The sequence below is a fragment of the Otolemur garnettii genome, unplaced genomic scaffold (assembly GCF_000181295.1).
Source record: "Otolemur garnettii isolate 467f Iridium unplaced genomic scaffold, OtoGar3 scaffold00003, whole genome shotgun sequence".
In the NCBI taxonomy this organism is placed as follows: domain Eukaryota; kingdom Metazoa; phylum Chordata; class Mammalia; order Primates; family Galagidae; genus Otolemur; species Otolemur garnettii.
In genome coordinates this window covers 1,011,107-1,031,154 of record NW_003852398.1, presented here as the reverse complement: position 1 = coordinate 1,031,154, position 20,048 = coordinate 1,011,107, and the positions used below count along the sequence as shown (strand labels likewise).

Below are 20,048 nucleotides of genomic sequence, written 5' to 3'. Positions count from 1 at the left end.
GGGGATTCGAACCCGCCACCTTAGGTGTACGTGGCTGGCGCCTTAGCCTGTTGAGCTATAGGCGCCGAGCCCACTTTCCATTTTCTAAACAGTCTGTACACTGTTAAATTACTTTTGTACAGACCTTCGGGAGAAGAACATCCTAAACCCTTATTTTACATTTGTAAAGGTAGAGCAGAGACAGAGCAGCCCTACTGCACTGTGGAGGCTGGGCCATCACTTGAGCTCATCCTCTCTAAGAGAATCAACCCCCTCACCCCAGGTTCATAGCCATATAATTCGAGTTTGAGCCTTAGCAAAATTACAGTTGCTCTCTGTCATGGAGTTTTCCTGATGCTGGTGAGTACCTCTTATTTTAAAACTATTAATCTTAGGAACTTAAAACTTAGTATATTTAGATAAACAAAATACATGTTTTTCCCAAATCCCACTCAGCTGGACAGCTCAGGCAGGGCAGCCCACAGAAGGCAGCCACCAGTTATCCTGAGGAGAATCATACACACAGCCTTCCTACAAGGAGCCTGTCCCCAGAGGAGAGAAAAGCAGAACAGGCAGAGGGCAGTTCAATTCATGTGTTCATCCGGGCAAGAGATACCTACTGAATATCTTTTCTGGACCTGATTCATTGGGAAAACCACAATGAATAGAACATTATAGCCTCTGCCCTCATGAAACTATGGTTTAGTGTAGAGGTTAACCCTCAACAATCATGTAAGAAACATACAATTACAATTAAAATAAATCCTATAAAGGGAAGTATAAGTACACAAAATAAGAGAACTCAATCTATTTTTTGAGAGACCTGGGAAGGCCTCCCCAAAGAAGTGATACTTCAGCTAAGATATGAAGTCATGGTGGTTAGCCAGGCAAGTACAGAAGAAGAGTTTTCCAGAAGGAAGGAACAGCATCTCCGACGGCCCTGAGACAAGAAGTTGTTTACTGAGTCCAAGAAACATATAAGCTAGTGGGGCTAGGACGTGGTGAGCAAGAGGAGAATGGCATAAAATGAAACTAAAATAGTAGATGGGGCCAGGCACAGTGGCTCACACCTGTAATCCTAGCACTCTGGGAGGCTGAGGCAGGTAGCTTGCCTAAGCTCACGAGTTTGAGACCAGCCTGAGCCAGAGCAAGACCTCATCTCTAAAAAATAGCCGAGTGTTAATGGCAGGCTCCTGTAGTCCAAGCTACTTGGGAGGCTGAGGCAAGAGAATCTGTAAAGCCCAAGAGTTTGAGTTTGCTATGAGTTGTGATGCCACAGCACTCTACAAAGGGCAAGAAAGTGAGACTCTGACTCAAAATAAAATAAAATAGACAGGCCAGGCATGAAGGGCCTCCTCAGCCATGTTTAGGAAATTCAGCCAATACCAAGAATAGAGGGAAACCATCAATGTGGTCTCAAGAAAGGGAGTGTCATGGTCAGGTCTGAGAATTTAAAAGGTCACTCTGCCTGATGTGAGGGGTCAGGAGAGGGGTAATGGTGACAGGAGTGTATGGAGTATAGAAGAGAAGCCTAGAACAGGACAGAAAGAAGCACTTTGAAGTTCAGTTGACAGGACTGGAGTGACTGAGTCTGAAGATGACTCCCAGGATTCCGCCATTACTAACATGGAGAAAAATGGAGAAGAGATCTGCAGAGAAGATAAAGAGCTCAGTTTGATGAGCTAGGTTGGAGCTTTCTATAGTAATGATGATGATGATAAAATAATAATTAACTCCTGTAGTGATTCAGAGCCAATAATAATACTATCAGCTAATTTTTTTTTTTTGAGACAGAATCTCACTATGTCACCCTCAGTATAGTGCTGTGGCGTCACAGCTCACAGCAACCTCCAACTCTTGGGCTTTAGCAATTCTTTTGCCTCAGCCTCCCAAGTATTTGGGAATACAGGCTCCCGCCACAACACCTGGCTATTTTTTGTTGTAGTTGTCATTGTTTGGCAGGCCCGGGCTGGGTTCGAACTTGCCAGCTCCATTGTATGTGGCTGGTGCCCTAGCTGCTTGAGCCACAGGCTCCAAGCCTATAAGCTAAAATATCTTGAGCCAGACATTATACTAAACCCTCTTTAGTGTTAAATTTCCTCTCATAGTGATCAACAACCTCTGACACAGGAGCTCCCCTGCCTACTGAAGCATAAAATCCTAGCCCTTGCCAATTGGACCAGAATGGCTGAAGTCTACTGACTGAGATTTCCTCCCCCATAGGTAGTGCTTAAATGAGCGCTGCTAACATTTGCTTCATTACATTTCCTGCATTATTTAATAAACTCCAGATTTCTCTTGCTAGTACCCCAGGTCATTCTTGTTCTACCCTATTCCATCACCTTCTCTTTCCATTTTTTTCAAAATAATTTTTTTTATTTTTCAGAGTAGTACAGACCATGTATAAGAAAATCAGATTCAGCCAGACATGGTGGCTCACACCTGTAATCCTGTCACTCTGGGAGGCTGAGGCTGGTGGATTGCTTAAGCTCACAGGTTCAAGAGCAGCCAGAGCAAAAAGCAAGACCCTGTCTCTACTAAAAATAGAAAAACCAAGGCAAGAGGATCGCTTCAGCCCAAGAGTTGGAGGTTGCTGTGAGCTATAATGCCATGGCATTCTACCCAGGGTGACAGCTTGAGACTGTCTCAAAAAGAAAAAAAAAAGAAAAGAAAATCAGATTCTCTTAAAAGACTCTTATCCTCCTAAAACCATTCTCCATCAGTAGCAAAGTGAAATAATCATATTTTCTTATTTACAACTCTCCAGATACCAATCTATTCTCAAAGGCCAAACTTCACATTATAACATTGTAACATGGCCTACCCTACTTTCTAATCTCATCTTTTAATACTGTCCCTCTTACTAATATGATTTTTAGGTTTCCCATTTAATAAAGTAATTACTTTAGGTTAGTTGAAACACTTAAAGTATCAAATATAATTTTCATTAACTTTCATGGATGCTGTTAACATTTGGCATACACCTCCCAATGCTTTAACACAGTTCTGGAGACTGGAAAGTCCAAAGCACCTGCATTCGGCTAGGGCATTTTATTACATTAGCCCATGCGGCAGAAGGTTAACTGGCCTGATTTTTTTTTTTTTTTGAGACAGAGCCTCAAGCTATTCCCCTGCGTAGAGTGCTGTGGCATCACAGCTCACAGCAACCTCCAACTCCCGAGCTCAAGCGAGTCTCCTGCCTCTGCCTCCCGAGTAGCTGGGACCACAGGTGCCCGCCACAATACCTGGCTATTTTTTGGTTGCAGCCATCATTGTTGTTTGGCGGGCCTGGGTTGGATTCAAACCCGCCACCTTAAGTGTATGTGGCTGGTGCTTTAGCCACTTGAGCCACAGGTGCTGAGCCATCTAGCCAGATTTTATCTCTAGTTCTCAAAACATGCCTTTTCCTGCCTCAGGGCATGTGTACTTGGTGCTCTCTCTAGCTAGACTGTTTTTCCTCTGGAACTTTGTATAGTTGCTACCTTCTTTTTTTTTTTTTTTTGAGACAGATCCTCAAGCTATCCCCTCTGGGTAGGTGGCTTCACAGCTCACAGCAACCTCCAACCCCTGGGCTCAAGTGAGTCTCCTGCCTCAGCCTCCCAAGTAGCTGGGACCACAGGCACCCGCCACAACACCTGGCTGTTTTTTGGTTGCAGCCGTCATTGTTGTTTTGGTGGGTCTGGGCTGGATTCGAACCCGCCACCTTAGGTATATGTGGCTGGCGCCTTAGCCACTTGAGCCACAGGCGCCAAGCCGAGTTGCTACCTTCTTATCCTTCAGGACTCAGCCCAGAGGCCCTCCCTAGCTACAGCAGGCTGCTTTCCTCATTCTCCACAGTATTACTATTTATCACAGCTGTTGATTTCTTTGATTGCATTCACCACAAGCTATAATTAATTTTGTTGACTTATCTTGCGTCAGGCTTCCTGCAATTAGAATATCAGTCTACAAGGATTGGGTCTACAAGTCTCTGACTTCACTGTATCCCTAGAGCCTCGCCCAGTTCCAGATATGTAGTGGGTGCTCCCTGTAAAGTTTTGCTCACTGAATGTTGAAAGAGCCGTGCAGCCCAGGCACAGTGGCTCACGCCTGTAATCCCAGTACTCTGGGAGGTCAAGGTGAGTAGATTGCCTGAGCTCACAGGTTCAAGATTAGCCTGAGCCAGAGCAAGACCCCATTTCTACAAATAGCTGGGCGTTGTGGCAGGCACCTATAGTCCCAGCTACTTGGGAGGCTGAGGCAAGAGAATCACCTGAACCCAGGAGTTGGAGGTTGCTGTGAGCTGTGACCCACAGTACTCTACCAAGGGCAACAAACTAAGACTCTGTCTCAAAAAAAAAAGAAAGAGCCCTGCAATTGCATCTCAGGGCAGCTTTGTTTCCTGAATTTCCAGACTTTTTGAACTTGTTGGAGTGTATTTATTTTACTTTCTTTTCAGACAACAATCAGCCCCATTGGGATAAGTTTAGAGGAACTTTACTTTTCAGTACTTTCATCTGAAGGTTGGGTGAAAACATACTGAGCATATTGTTTGAAATGTTACCTAATATACTGCTTAAAATAAGTTTATTCTGTTTCCTAAATTTCTCAGGGAATTTGTTTCATTGTGCTATTATCCCCATTTCATAAATGAGGAGACTGAGAAAATGATGGTCTAGGAGTCATGAAGTCCTCGAACTCTCTCAGTACTTTTGCCTTATATGTACTCCTTTGCCTCGGTTCCACACACTTCTAGAATCCTACTGGGGATGGCCCGTGGGTTTGGCATGAGATACTTTTTTTTTTGGAGTTCAGGTGTTTGAGACCAGCCTGAGCAAGAGCAAGACCCTGTCTCTAAAACTAGCTAGGCATTGTGGCGGGCACTTGTAGTCCCAGCTACTCAGGAGGCTAAGGCAAGAGAATCACTGGAACCCAAGAATTTGAGGTTCTGTGAGCTGTGACACCAGAGCACCCTACCCAGGGTGACAAATCGAGACTCTGTCTCAAAAAGCAAACAAAAAAAAACACTAAATAGGTGAAGATGCATCTTCCTTCCCAGTGCATAACACCGTGGTGCCATTATTGTTAAGTTTGGTCACTTGGTTAAGATAGTGTTTATCAGACCTCTCCCTTATTTTTGCTTTAATCCACAGAGTAAAAGTTTAAGACAGTGAATATACTTTTCAGCCATTCCTTGATATTTTTAGCATCCACTGATGCTTCTTATCTGAATCAAACTAGTAGGTTGGAAAGTAGCGACTTTGTAGTTATACCTTCCATGTTTCTTAGCTAGCCATTGGGGAAAAGGATCATTCCCTTCTCCCCTTTTATGATGTGCTTAGAAGTTTTAAAACTTTCAGTGTTGGGGCTAGGTGCAGTGGCTCACGCCTATAATTCCAGCACTGTGGGAGGCCAAGGCAGTGGACTGCTTGAGCTCACGAGTTCGAGACCAGCCTGAGCAAAGCAAGACCCCTGTCTCTACTAAAATAGAAAAATTGAGGCAAGAGGATCACTTGAGCCCGAGAGTTGGAGGTTGCTGTGAGCTACAACACCACAGCACTCTACCTGGGGTGACAGCTTGAGACTGTCACAAAAAAAAAAAAAAAAAATTTGGTGTGTTAACACAGTATCAATTTTTATAATTCAATGTATTGATTCATTTTTGTCATTTGATGACCACATTTTCTAAAGTGTGCCAAACAGGAGCCTCCTTCAAGTTGGTCCCTATGTCCTTTTGACAAGTCTCCATCAGTTTTTACTTTCTTATAAAAGATGTTTCAGGATCACCTTGTAATTTTCTTTTCTTGGTCGTAGAAATCAGCCTTTTCTCCCCAAAAATTTCTGATTTCTTTGAATAGGAATGGTATTTAGAAACCAAAATCTGGTGCTAAGTATGCTGATTGCTAATGAGACATCTCTGCTTCTAGGCCTTTTCTGATGACAGAGCTAGTAAATGTCTTCTTTTTAAAAATACAAATTTAGGCTCGGCGCCTGTGGCTCAAGCGGCTAAGGTGCCAGCCACTTACACCTGAGCTGGCGGGTTCGAATCCCCAGCCCGGGCCCGCCAAATAACAATGATGGCTGCAACCAAAAAAAAAAAAAAAATGGCCAGGCATTGTGGCGGGTGCCTGTAGTCCCAGCTACTTGGGAGGCTGAGGCAGGAAACTCGCTTGAGCCCAGGAGTTGGAGGTTGCTGTGAGCTGTGATGCCATTGCACTCTACCCAGGGGGATAGCTTGAGGCTCCATCTCAAAAAAAATAAATAAATAAATAATACAAATTTATATTAGTACCTCAATTTCTACTCTAATAACAAAGGATTCTTCCTTTTCTCCCAGTGAGAACCATTGTTCCGAATGACAGAAATATTCATTTGATCTATCCTGCAATACATACAAAATTGATTGAGTTATAATAAACCAATACCACAAACTCAGCAAGTTCAATATTTCTGGTTCTTCTCATACTTAGAAATCTCTGCATAATCCACCCAAATTATTTTCTGAGTGGTTGTATTAATTGAAGTACAGTTTTGTTAACTATAGGCTCATTGTTTAAATCAGCAAAGGGAAAAAACTAAAATGGAATACAATTTGGGGGAAAATATTTTTTTTTAAAAATTTTTTTGAGGACCAGAGAGAACCAGGAACACAGGATTTTTAGGAAATGGATTTAGCACAAGCACTCACATGGCCTTTGACTTGTTTCCCAGTAACTAGTCAACAAATCTTTGCTAGGACCCTGCCTATTAAAATTGGACTTCATATTAAATCATAAAGGAGTGAAGTGTTTAAGAGCTCACCTTTTTCCCTCTTTCAGAGCACTTACGGAGTTCAGTGATTGATCGAAAAGACTTAATAATTAAAAGGATTAAGCCAAAGCCCCAGCAAGGAGATGACATCACAGTGGTGGACGTGGAAAAGCAAATTGAAGCCTTCCGCAGCCGCCTGATCCAGATGCTGGGGGAACCTCTCGTCCCCCAACTCCAAGACAAAGTGCACTTGTTAAAGCTCCTGCTCTTCTATGCAGCAGACTTGAACCCTGATGCAGAGCCCTCTCAAAATAACTGGAACAGCTCCTGAGGGCCTTCTAAACACTGAACACCAAGAATACCTCCTGAACTCTGTCTTCAACTACTTAGAAACTCAAAGTATGGAAAGTAGTTAACCCTACAGGACCAAACCTATCTTATTTATCTATAGGTTATAATAACTTTCTAACTCTTTATGAAATATTTTTTAAATAATCCTAGCCTAGCCTATTCTCAAATATGGCTTAAATATACAAGGTGTATATATTTTTTAATAAATTATTTATGTATGCTTTTTTTGAGACAGGTAATACTATAACACTATGTTAAACATTTCAAGTGAGAAAATCCCTCTGAACAAACTCTCTACATCAATGTTACGTCTTTCAAGGTACTGAAAACCTGTTTCTAAAGAGAAAGACATTTGTTTTTCCTTTGTGGAACACAAATATTCTATATAAAATCTGTTACAATGCCTATGACTTTCACTTTGTGGCCAGTCTATTAAGATCTAATGTATGAAGAGGTTAGAAACAAAAGGAATGTATTATAAAACATTTGGTGTTAAAAGGACAAAACAAGAAAAGGCAACAGTTTTTCAAAATCCAAGTTTACCATGCTTTAGTTCCATGACTACAGATAGGCAGAACAGAGTATTCTTAAAAGGACAAAGAAATAGAGACCCACATTTGAGAAAGTTATAAGGATTTTTATTGTCAAAATAAAAGACAAAAGACACAAATAAATTAATTGTTCTGATAATTTGAGACTGCAGGACAGCTCTATGGAAAGGTCAGCTCCTATGTACTGATAAAATACTATCCAAATCAAGTGAGAGATAGTGTTCAAGACAGTGACTGAACATGTATGCAGTGAGGAGAAATAAAAACGCAGTTTCCATATTTCCTTTCCCCCAGTAAGGTATCCACTACATAAAGGTATGAGGCTCATTTTGGTGACAAATGCTTTCATACAAAGAATTTTGAATTCTTCCATCTCTAACCACCCCCCCAAAAAAATGTATTAGGCTCTGACCTGATGATGAACAAGAAAATCAAAATAAGGTGATCCTACTTTCACATGAACTCAAGACTAACTGTAGTTACCATCTTAACATCCATTTATCAAACCAGTAGATTGAATTTTCTCCCTTAGAAAGTTTTCAACCACACTGGAATTACTCTCACATAAAATACAAGACAGCATATGCAAGACTAGTGTTTGTTCTGTGGCATAAAAAAGAAATATTCCCCCATTAGCACTGGCCCAAGAGGTACTACATGAGGAAGTAGCTGTAGGACAAAGTGTCTATTAGATCTACCAAAATGCAAGATGACTCCAGTTTCAGCCTGGAAAGAAAGATCCCTGGCAAGTCTAGCTTTTAACTGTACCTGGGTCTCAAACAGATGTTAGGCCCACCTACCTGACAAGGCTGAATACAGCACCAGCAGTCAAGAGGCCTAAAGTTGTCTGAACTAGTCAGTGAGCATCTCTATGCCATGATTTGTCAGTGCTCACATTGACAGTGGTAAAGGGATCAGGAAGCCTGTGTTTTTAGAGCAGCACAAACATTGTCTCAGTAAGCAATGATCACAGTCTTGTCTAGGGTAAATAATACAAAAATAGATCATGAAGTCCCCATAGACAAGTGCTGAGATTTAACCTAACTTTAAAGCAGTACAAAATGGCTTCTCCCACATAGCAAGAGCAAACTGCACTACTGTTTCTCAAAAACCAATTAAGTCTTCAGGTATAGCCTCAATTTAAAAGATTTTTTTTTTTTAAATATACCTTTCCTATGTCAGAGCCAAGGTAAAAGGGAAGAGGGTCTCTATAATCCCTGGAACAGAAATAGCTCTAGAAGCCAGTGGGTGTGAGCACATTCAAGTCACGGGGTTTGAGATTATGGGTCCGTGGGGGTTGTTTCTTCCCTTCCATCCCTGGGATGTCCATCTTGGGTGGCTTGAAGCTTGCTGGATCTTCAGCCATCCTAGTGGCCTGGGCTCGGATCAGTTCCATTGGAGAGGGTTTCTGGGCTCCCTGGTAGGCCTGGGTGGCAAAACTTCCTACATAAGTAAACCAGAGAGCAAAAGATTTCAAAACCAGTAGGCAGCTCCTGATCTACAACACAATAAAATTCCTCCACTTTGCTTTCATTTTTGAAGGCGCTGCCTTACCTGAATCATACTTCTGGAGGGATCTTGGTCCAAAGAAGCTCCATTTATCTGATGGGTTTCTGTCCTTATCCCCACTTCCAGAATCCATGGTGCTAGGATTTGGGCCAGGTAAAGCTGTGGAAGAACCAGAAGTAAACCAGCCTCTGGAAGAGAGAAATAAAACATATCCTAATATATTCTTTTCCTATACAGGTAGAAATGTGTGAGCTAGCCCTTCTCACTCAGAATCCACAGGCCTAAATACAACTTCATTCTTGCCACTAGCTCCCCCCTGAAGCACACTGACAGGGATCACAGAAAGGGCTCACCTGGGCCTATGCTTGGGTGAAGAATGAGGGGTGCTGCTTGGAGTGGACTGGGCTGACACAGGCTGCTTCTCTTCTTTTGTTATCTCTCCACTCTGTAGCTTTAGTTTCTGTTCAGATGGGTAAAAAGAGACTTTTTAAAAATGACTAAAAATCGGCTTGGTACCTGTAGCTCAGTGACTAGGGTGCCAGCCACATATACTAGAGCTGGGGGATTCAACCCACCCTGGGCCTGCCAAACAATGACAATTACAACAAAAAAATAGCTAGGCGATGTGGCGGGTGCCTGTAGTCCCAGCTACTTGGGAGGATGAGGCAAGAGAATCGCTTAAGCCTAAGAGTTTGAGATTGCTGTGAGCTGTGACACCACAGCACTTGACTGAGGGTGACATAGTGAGATTCTGTCTTGAGAAAAAAAAAAAGAAAATCTAAAACAGATGCTAAACAGCTAAGTCTGGGCATAAACAATTTGGTTCACATTTTAACTTGAGGCACAAGGAAAAACATAGGTGGAATGATTTCACATGATCTAATAAATACTCCCTTTGTTTCACCATACTAGATGGAATCCTGTCTTTTAACAAATGCATTCATTTTATAACATGTCTCAAATATCTCTGTACAAAAAGCTCTGCACTAGAGCACTTATTTTTAGAAAAGTGAAGTAACTTCCCCACATGTACTCAGCTAGTTATATGGGACAGCCAGAGCTTAAAAGGCCAAGAAGGTCCAAGGCCTTTTAAGCAGGGCCTTGAAGTCTTATCTCACTGCCTCTCCTACTGTGCACACACCCTATGGTTCCCAGCCCCTCAAAGCCAGCACTCAGGCATGCTACTACTCTTTGGCTAAACACTTCCTCTGTGGAGCCTACTCTAGTCTCTCCTCTCCAATAATTGACCACTCTGGGGTCCCTCAGCATTGTAAGCATACCTCTAACAAACTAGGAGCTTAGTAGAAGACAAATCTCAGTTTTGGTGCAAGGCTCTGCCCTCCATGTCTATTATGCGACTGCCTAGTCCAAGCTACATTCTGAACAAATAATCACATTTGAATTTTTTTTTTTTTTAGAGACAGAGTCTCACTTTGTTGCCCTCGATAGAGTGCTATAGCATCACAGCTCACAGCAACTTCCACCTCTTGGGCTTAGATGATTCTCTTGCCTCAGCCTCCCGAGTAACTGAGACTACAGGCACCCACCACAACTCCCAGCTATTTTTTTGTTGCAGTTTGGTCGGGGCCGTGTTTGAACCCAGCACCCTTGGTATATGGGGTTGGCATCCTACTCACTGAGCCACAGGCACTGCCCCACATTTGAATTTTCTCATTCAACATACAAGTTTATATAAAGTGACAATCTGTTACAAAATGGGGCTAATTACACCTAGCATTTCAGCTGTCCTCATGTTGTAGCCTTGTGGGTAAGATGCAAAAAATAGGCCAGGCCAACCAAAGTCAGTCCTACCATCCACTATTCACATGGAATTCTGCCTGACCTATCTTAGAAAGTTCTCAATTAAGTGTCAAAAGCTGACAGTGCCCCTCTCTGGAAGCATCTGTCTTGGCTAAGAGTTTAAACTGGCCACCAACCCAACTCTGATCCCCTATAGCAATAGCTTAGTTTTTAAACAGCCTGCAGGCCAGATGTGGTGGCTCACACTGATAATCCTACCACTCTGTGTGGCTGAGGCTGGTGGATTGCTCAAGCTTTGGAGTTCAAGACCAGCCTGAGCAAGATCAAGACCCCGTCTCTACTAGAAATAGAAAAATTAGCCCAGTGTGGTGGCACTGCCTGTAATCCCAGCTATTCCAGGAGGCTGAAACAAAAAGGATCTCTTGAGCCCAGGAGTCTGAGGTTGCTGAGAGCTGTGATGCTATGGCACTCTGCCAAGGGTGACAGAGTGAGACTGTCTCAAAAAGTAAATAAATAAACTTAGCTAATCATGTGGAATGCTCGTTACAAAATGCAAACACTCTACAATGTCTTATGTCCTTAGCCCAGGGCACCAATATCCATGTTATCTCTTTTTCCATGTGTTGTATATCATCCTTCCCTGCCTTCTGTGCTGCCATGACCATACCCCACAGCCCCCCTCACACCCTAGTTAGAACTCTTACAACAAAACTTGTAACAAGATGGATTACAAGATGAATTATGACCCACCCTTGCCTCCAGAAGGCAGTCCACATTTCTAAGCTATATATTGCCCCCTCAGTCTACCTCTGCCCTCCTGGTTAGCCCCTTCAAAAGCCAGATTCTCAGGCTACTTTGGAATAAGGAGGAAAAAACAACAGGAAGTAGGATGTTAGCAAGACTGACCACGGACCTCATTCTCTTCACTTATGGAGAGTAGTATCTGCCTCAAAGGATCAACGTGAATATGAAGTGAATGCAAGTGCTTCACAAATTATAAAACACTATTCAGTATAAAGTGGCATTCTCTGAAAGTTATTTGTTAAACTGTCATCTGTGTTAAGACTGCCCAATTTCTCTCTCCCTCCCTCAAGGTCAGTCACTGATACATGAAAGAATCTACATTTGCTTTATGGTTCATGAAGTACAAAGAAGCAGAGAATTTCATGTGATCTTTCTAACCAGAACCAAACAAAACAGATCCCCCCACCCACTCCCCGCACACATTTTATAGATGAAGCAAAAACTAGAAGACTTCAGTCTTGGAGTGTCACCACCGGTTGGACTAACCCATTTCTAAATTCTTTTGCCTCTCTTCCAACCATTCTTCAGTGCCCCACCTAGCTTAGCTAGAAATTCGTAGCTAGTCTTGTGGGTAAGATGCAGATTTCAAGCTGTGAATGCTGAAAGTTTTGGCTTTTTTGGAAATTCCTAAGAAAGCAGCTTACGTGAAGTGCTTCTGCCACTCGAAGGTACTTGCTCTCCTCGGTGGTGAGGCCCTTGTGGGGTGTGTAGCCAGCATCTCTCAGCCCTGCTTGTTGTTCAAAACGCTGAATGCTCTCCTGGGTCTGCTCTAAGAACAGAGGAAATGATAGTCATTTAGCTAGCCCAGGCCAGCTAAACCACGACAACTGCAACAAAAAAAATAGCCAGGGGCGGCACCTGTCACTCAGTGGGTAGGGCACCATCTCCATATACCCAGGGTGGTGGGTTCGAACCCAGCCCCAGCCAAACTACAACAAAAAAATTGCCGGGTGCTGTGGCAGGCACCTGTAGTCCCAGCTACTTGGGAGAATGAGGAAAGAGAATCACCTAAGCCCAGGAGTTGGAGGTTGCTGTGAGCTATGATGCCACAGCACCCTACCAAGGGTGACAAAGTGAGACTCTGTCTCTTAAAAGGCGCTGTGGCGGGCGCCTGTAGTCCTAGCTACTTGGGAGGATGAGATAAGAGACTCACTTAAACCCAAGAGTTTGAGGTTGCTGTGAGCTGTGATGCTACAGCACTCTACTGAGGATGACAGAGTGAAACTCTGTCTCAAAAAAAACAAAGAGAAACTGGCCACAATCAGGCAAGATGGCACCATCTAACTAGTCCTCTGATCCACCATCTCTCCTGAGTAAAACAGCCCATCACAGTGCATAGAATAGCTGACATGCTCCGTGTCCTTTCTGATTATCTCCATCAGTAAATTAGTTCTACTGTGGAATGAATGACAGATGAATTTTTGTTTAATCTACATACAAACTACATAGGAATGTGGCAGCTATGGATCAGAAATCTAGATATGAGATGTGTTCTATGACTGAGTCATTTCTCTAAGGAAGTATTTTTATCATAAATAAAGAAAAAAACCTAAATTCACAAAGTTTTTGTTTTTTGGGTTTTTTTTTTTTAGAGATAGTCTCACTTTGTCACCCTCGGTAGAGGGCCATGCCATCACAGCTCATAGCAACCTCCAGCTCTTGGGTTTAGGCAATTCTCTTGCCTCAACCTCCCAAGTAGCTGGGACTACAGGCACCCGCCACAATGCCCAGCTATTTTTTTGTTGCAGTTTGGCCAGGGCTAGGTTTGAACCCACCACCCTTGGTATATAGGGCAGGCGCCCTATTCACTGAGCCACAGGCGCCACCTGTGCACAAAGATGTTTTCCAGTCTTACCAGGTAGTCACATAAAAATTTACAAAGTAGGTAGAGTGCATTGGCTCACTCCTGTAATCCCAGCACTCTGGGAGGCCGAGGCAGGTGGATTGCCTGTGCTCTCGGGTTCAAGACCAGCCTGAGCAAGAGCAAGACCCTAGCTCTAAAAACAGCTGGGCATTATGGCAGGTGCCTATAGTCCCAGCTACTTGGGAGGATGAGTCAAGAGAATCACTTGAGCCCAAGAGTTTGACGTTGCTATGAGCTATGATGCCACAGCACTCTACTGAGGGTGACAAAGCAAGACTATCTCCAAAAAAACAACAAAAAAAAACTTTGTAAATGCATACTGAGTAAATGAATGAAATTGTGACTTCCTGAGAATTCAACCTTGGTTTTCTAACCCTAACTGATGAAAGGCTCATTGCTTGATGGTGTGTACAGACTTACCTGAAAGGGACTTTTATAGACAGATATTAATAGACCTCAGTCCATTATCACCTCTTTAACCCCAAAAGGTCTGCAGGATGTAGTAGCTGTTTCTTTTGTGCCATTTTGGGGCAGATCGGGTGGATGTGGTGAAGCCAATAATTCAGGACTCAATTCCTTCTCGTGTTGTGGTTTTTTGCCCTTGCACCAGAGTATGAAATAGTTACTAGGATCCCCAGCTATAAGCTGGGAAATCTATGTGATTGTGATCACATGGTAACAACACTCAAAATCTAAATTGGACTTCTATTGTATTACCACTCAATTTATTTTTTAGCAGTTTAATGGGTATATTTTAGAGTCTCCCATTTTGTGTGGAATTAGATCCTGCCCTTCAAATGCTGTAATTAACATCATTTAAAATATAACTTGAATAAAATATTGAAACCTCAAAAAAAAAATGTACAAAGTGAGAAAGAATTTAATAAACTATAGCATACTGATACCAAGATCTTACATGCAACTTTTTCTTAAAATTTAAGACTATAGCACCACCAAAAGTTCATGGTAATATTAGTTGAGAAAAACCGAATGGTATGCCTACCGGGAATTACCTTAAAATATGCATACATGAGCAGCACCTATGGCTCAGTGAGTAGGGTGCTAAACCCATATACCAAGGGTGGTGGGTTCAAACCCAGCCCCAGCCAAACTGCAACAACAACAAAAAATAGCCAGGCATTGTGGTAAGCACCTATAGTCCCAGCTACTTGAGAAGCTGAGGTAAGAAAATCACCTAAGCCCAAGAGCTGAAGGTTGCTGTGAGCTATGATGTCACAGCACTCTACCAAGGGAGACAAAGTGAGACTGTGTCTCCTATAAAATATATATATATATATATATGCATACATGTGGAAGTGAGTAAGAGAAATAAGTATCTGAGTGACATTAGTGTATTAGGGTGTTATAATCTGAACTGTTGGTAAACTGTAATATGGATAAAGAAGTTATACTGGGTGGCACCTGTGGCTCAGTGGGTAGGGCACCAGCCCCATATACCAAGGGTAGCAGGTTCAAACCCGGCCCCGGCCAAACTGCAACAAAAAAGTAGCCGGGCATTGTGGCGGGCACCTGTAGTCCCAGCTACTCGGGAGGCTGAGGCAAGAGAATCGCCTAAGCCCAGGAGTTGGAGATTGCTGTGAGCTGTGATGCCATTGCACTCTACTGAGGGTGATAAAGTGAGACTTTGTCTCTACAAAAAAAGAAAAAAAGAAGTTACACTGTGCTAAAGAACAACAACTAAGTTTTCTAACACTGTTAGAACATGTTCTCAAGCTTGCAAAATATTAAACAGGAGTTGCTGATTCAAAAAGGTGCATTTATGTGTAAATAAGAGAAAACCAAAGTAAGAGTTTGGACTTTTGGTTCTGTAGGAATTGCCCAAGACAAACTGATACCCTGAAATCAAGGGCTTCTGACTTCAAAACTGAGCCAACCAAAAACCATCTCTATGTACCTTACCCAATAGTGGCACTACTGCTAACCAGCAGAGCTATGTATCTAATAATTATTAACTCCCCACAGCAATTTAGAATAGTCCTCTAGAGCAGTGGTTCTCAACCTTCCTAATGCCACAATTCTTTAATACAGTTCCTGTGGGTCATGACCCACAGGTTGTATACCACTGCTCTAAAGCAAAGAAGTTGTCATAAGGTTTTAAAAAAAAAAAAAAAAAGTAGACTCTGTCAGGCCTCATTAGGAACAATCACATATTCTTAAGACTAAAGACACATGAGGCACCAAAACCTGGTCCTCTTCCTGGTGGACCAATTTTGAGCTGTTTAAAAATATATACATAGGGCGGCACCTGTGGCTCAGTGAGTAGGGCACTAGACCCATATACCAAGGGTGCCAGCTTCAAACCCAGCCCCAGCCAAACTTTAACAACAACAACAAAAAAAATAGCCGGGCATTGTGGTGGGCGCCTGTAGTCCCAGTTACTCAGGAGGCTGAGGCAAGAGAATCAGCTAAGCCCAAGAGCTGGAAGTTGCTGTGAGCTGTGACACCATAGCACTCTAGCGAGGGCGACAAACTAAGACTCTTGTCTCTTAAAAAACAAAAAAATACACACACACACACACACACACGGCAAATGGGAAGTGCCTCAGTGTGTTGCTTTCTCCAGCAGAACTAGAGACAGCAATGGCAGCAGCTCCCAGCCACTGAGCACTGGGCCACCTAAATTCAGCCTCAACCCACCAGCTAGAGTCCCCACATTTTATAAAGGGAGAAACAGTCTCTATAGTTAATGTAACTGGCCCAAAGCCACACTGTCAGACATAGGAAAATGAGACTGTATCAACAAAGCAGCAAGAAGGCACCTAAATCAGCTTATATGCTTAATATCTGGAAAATCTTCCACCTAAATGGAGCTTCAAGGCTGAGGTTGATTCAGCAGCCTAAATGACATTTGCTAGGACATGGTAAAGTAAGCAAGTTTGCAGAATCATCCACAGCTGGGTTGTAGGAAGCCTAAACTCTCCCCTACCCTTACTTCACTTTAAGGGTGAAGAGTGCTTACTTGTGATCAAAGAATTCATGATGACATGGGTAGCTTTAGCCTTCACCACTGGGATCTTATCCGTACTGTCAATGGCTGATGACAGAGTCATAGCAGGGGAGGATACACTGGCCTCTCCTTCCTCCACCTGTTCAAGAGAGGCAAGGAAGTACTTAAGCAGGGCAGGTGAATCATATCCCTAGGCTTACTCTTTTGGGGAAGAAGTTACTTGAAATATATCTTAACTGTAAGTGAATAATTATTTGAAGGGGGCAGTTGGTCATCTCCACCCAGTTAAACAGGTATCACCCATAGTGACAAAAGATGTGTGAACAACTTAAATTTAAAGAAGTGACACAACTACAAGAAGGACTCTACCTAACAAATGCAAATGTTGTAACCTATTTGAACCCTCACATTAACCTGAAATTAAAATAAAAAATAATTTTAAAAAAATTATGAAAGTGAGAAAACCAGAATTTGAAGTTTTGACATCTACTACCATCTCAGCCCATGACTGCATGTATATGATAGTACTATTCTCAGTGAAACAAACAAAAAGAATGCAAGAGAAACCTTACTAAGCACTGACCACTACTAAATTTTACTTAATGAGAGCACTGCTAAGTGGTTCTCAATCTGTCAAACATCAGAATCACCAGGAGAGTTTGTTAAACAGACTGCTGGGCTCCACCTCAGAGTGTGATTTAGTAGGTCCAAGTTGGTCCGGGCTGGGGCAAAAAAAATCTATGTTTCAAAGCAATTCCCAGGTGACACTTATGCTGCTGGTCCAAAGATCACACTTGAAGTAATGGTCTTTTAAAACAATCTATTTAGCTCCTGATCTTTAATGTGCCAAGAGCTGGAAGCATCCACCTTCTATAATCTAAACACCTGAAACCATGCTCTGGCCCAGCAAGAAGTAGAGAATGAAGCTCATTCTCTAATCTCCGCTTCTCCACAGGAACTAAGGAAATAAGATGGTCAGAAAGGAGGGAAGAAAATATTGAAAATAGTGTAATGTTGTAACCCTACTACAAAACCGATTTCATACTTTTCAGCTATAACCTTACTCAAGTAAAACCTGAACCTATGTTTCCTTACTTTGATTCCATAGGCCAGATGCAGTGGTTCATCCCAGCACTCTGGGAGGCCAAGGCAGGTGTATTGCCTAAGCTCACAGGTTCAAGACCAGCCTCCCCAGCCAGAGCGAGACCCTGTCTCTAAAAATAGCCGGGCACTGTGGTGGGCACCTGTAGTCCCAGCTACTTGGGAGGCTGAGGCAAGAGAATCACTTGAGCGCAAGAGTTGGAGGTTGCTGTGAGCTATGACGCCATGGCACTCTACCAGGGGTGACAAAGTGAGACTGTCTCAAAACAAAGAAAAGAAGAAAGAAAATGGTTGATTCCTAATATGCAGATAGTTAGAGCAAATGAAAGAATGCATGTAATGAGTCAAGTTTGCCTCATGTGTTCTTCTTTGAGAGAACAGTTGTTCCAAACTGTCAGCTCTTCCAGCTGAGGCACAACAGGAAACCAGAGGCCCATTCATTGTCTTGTGAAGTGATCAGCAGCCTTTATGAATGAAAAAGTACATTGCCCTTGAAAGCACCACCAAAAGCCCTGCTTACTTCCCACTCTAGCCATTTGAGCCCACTGCTTTGACACTGTAGGCAGGCCGCAGGGGTCCTTTGTTCCTAGTACTTCTACTACTTTTTACATAGAATACTTCCTCCTGAACTGACTGGGTTATATTTCAGTAAATAACTGATATAGGGAATTCCCTGCGGAGCTGTAGGGGATGCTTACTTAAAAGGAGCTTTCTGTTCTGAAAGTCTATCAAAGGAAAAAACTCATTGGAAACAATCAAATACATTTCTACTAAGTAAAAGTTAAACTGGGAGCCAGCAGTCATATCAGCTACACACCTAATATAGTATGGGCCAACCCCTTAAATCTCTTATTCAATCCCACAACACCCCTATGACATAATGTACTTCCATCCCTCAGATGAAGCCATCACGGCTTAGCAGTAAAGCTATGTGCCCAAAGTCATCTGGAATTCACACCCAGGTCTGTTTAAGCAGACCCTCACTGTGTACTCCCTGTCAGGACATTCGCTGTCCCTGAGTGATCATGCAGCTCAAAGTCCAGTGAAACTGTATAGCTGGAGGTTAAATGGTCTTATCTGAACTTGGCAGGCCTAGTTTATTCAGGCAACAATATAACTTTTCTTGTATTCTTGGTGGTTTGGGAGTCAGAGGTGAGAGTCCCTGAAGTCAGGAAGCACAGGCCTCAGTAACAACCACAAAGACCATAGTGAGAACCTATGAAACTAAAACACCCAAAAGGACTGTGAGAACAGATCAAGGTATCCATGAGAAAGGGCAGGCATCCTCAAACTACGGCCTGCGGGCCACATGCAGCCCGCCTAGGACATTTATCCGGCCCACTGGGTGTTTTTGCCTCCACTGCCTGTCCTGCTTAGGAGCCGACTCGTCCTGGGGCCCGGAGTCCAGTCTTTCAACGGTCTGAGGGACAATGAACTGGCTCCCTGTTTAAAAAATTTGAGGACCCCTGAGAAAGGGCCTTGTGAAGGAAGCAGCTCTTACCAAGGATAAAACAGCCATGAGAAAAAACCATTCAAGGCATGAGAAACAGCATGAGGAAAAGGACAGCATGTGTTCAAGAAAGAGCTAATTTTTTCCCCTCAGTCACAAAAGGAACATTTTAGGGGCAGTCCATGCTGAGCCCTCTGCTAGATACTATAAAAGTATACAATTACACACGGCCGCCTGCCCTCAAAGAACTAATAGAGGATGACAAAGTAATACAGGGATTATGATGGGTCCATGGGACAGTGGAAAGCTCAAAGGGAGAGGTGATAGTATTATCAGGATGGAGAGGTCAGGAAAACCTTCACAAAGGAGATTTTTGAGCTAAGACTTAAAAAGATACCATTGAAAGGCAAATAGACTGAGGGGAGGGTGAGAGGACAGGATGGGAGGGTAAGCACCCTAAGCAGTATTGGAGCGGTATGAGGCAAAGAAGTGGAGGCGGAAAATACCTTAGTAAATACGAGAAATCTTTTTTTTTTTTTTTTTTTTGAGACAGAGCCTCAAGCTGTCCCCCTGGGTAGAGTGCCATGGCATCACAGCTCACAGCAACCCCCAACTCCTGGGTTCAAGCGAGTCTCCTGCCTCTGCCTCCCAAGCAGCTGGGACCACAGGCGCCCACCACAATGCCTGGCTATGTTTTTGGTTGCAGCCATCACTGTTGTTTAGCAGGCCTGGGCTGGATTCGAACCTGCCACCTTAGGTGTATGTGGCTGGAGCCTTAGCCACTTGAGCCACAGGTGCCAAGCCAAGAAATCTTAAGTAACATGCATGACTGGATCCTGAGTAGGGGCCCTGGAGAGAGGTACATGGGACCTAATTGTGCTAATGAACTCGGATTTAACTTGGCTGGGAAATGGAGGGGGTGCGGACAGAAGAGTCTCAGGTAGAACACATGGCCATCCCAGTTTTTAATCAAAAAAAAAA

The 20,048-nt window shown here is 43.1% G+C and overlaps 2 protein-coding genes across 4 annotated transcripts in view; one reads left to right on the top strand and one right to left on the bottom strand.

The window, feature by feature from the left end:
- SIMC1 (SUMO interacting motifs containing 1) overlaps positions 1 to 7,592 on the top strand; it is a 67,541-nt gene extending 59,949 nt beyond the window's left edge. Inside the window, exon 11 of the mRNA XM_023515130.1 lies at positions 6,777 to 7,592. Within this exon, the coding sequence (XP_023370898.1) occupies positions 6,777 to 7,039 (263 nt within the window). The 3' untranslated portion in view covers positions 7,040 to 7,592. The remainder of the gene's footprint in view (positions 1 to 6,776) is intronic.
- Positions 7,593 to 7,675: 83 nt separating this feature from the next.
- KIAA1191 (KIAA1191 ortholog) overlaps positions 7,676 to 20,048 on the bottom strand; it is an 18,212-nt gene continuing 5,839 nt past the window's right edge. For all 3 annotated transcript variants that reach the window (XM_003781917.3, XM_003781919.3, XM_023515129.1), the window contains 5 exons: positions 16,529 to 16,655; positions 12,329 to 12,453; positions 9,473 to 9,579; positions 9,165 to 9,307; positions 7,676 to 9,053 (listed from right to left, as the gene is read on the bottom strand). In XM_003781917.3, the coding sequence (XP_003781965.1) occupies positions 8,845 to 9,053; positions 9,165 to 9,307; positions 9,473 to 9,579; positions 12,329 to 12,453; positions 16,529 to 16,655 (711 nt within the window). In that variant the 3' untranslated portion in view covers positions 7,676 to 8,844. The remainder of the gene's footprint in view (positions 9,054 to 9,164; positions 9,308 to 9,472; positions 9,580 to 12,328; positions 12,454 to 16,528; positions 16,656 to 20,048) is intronic.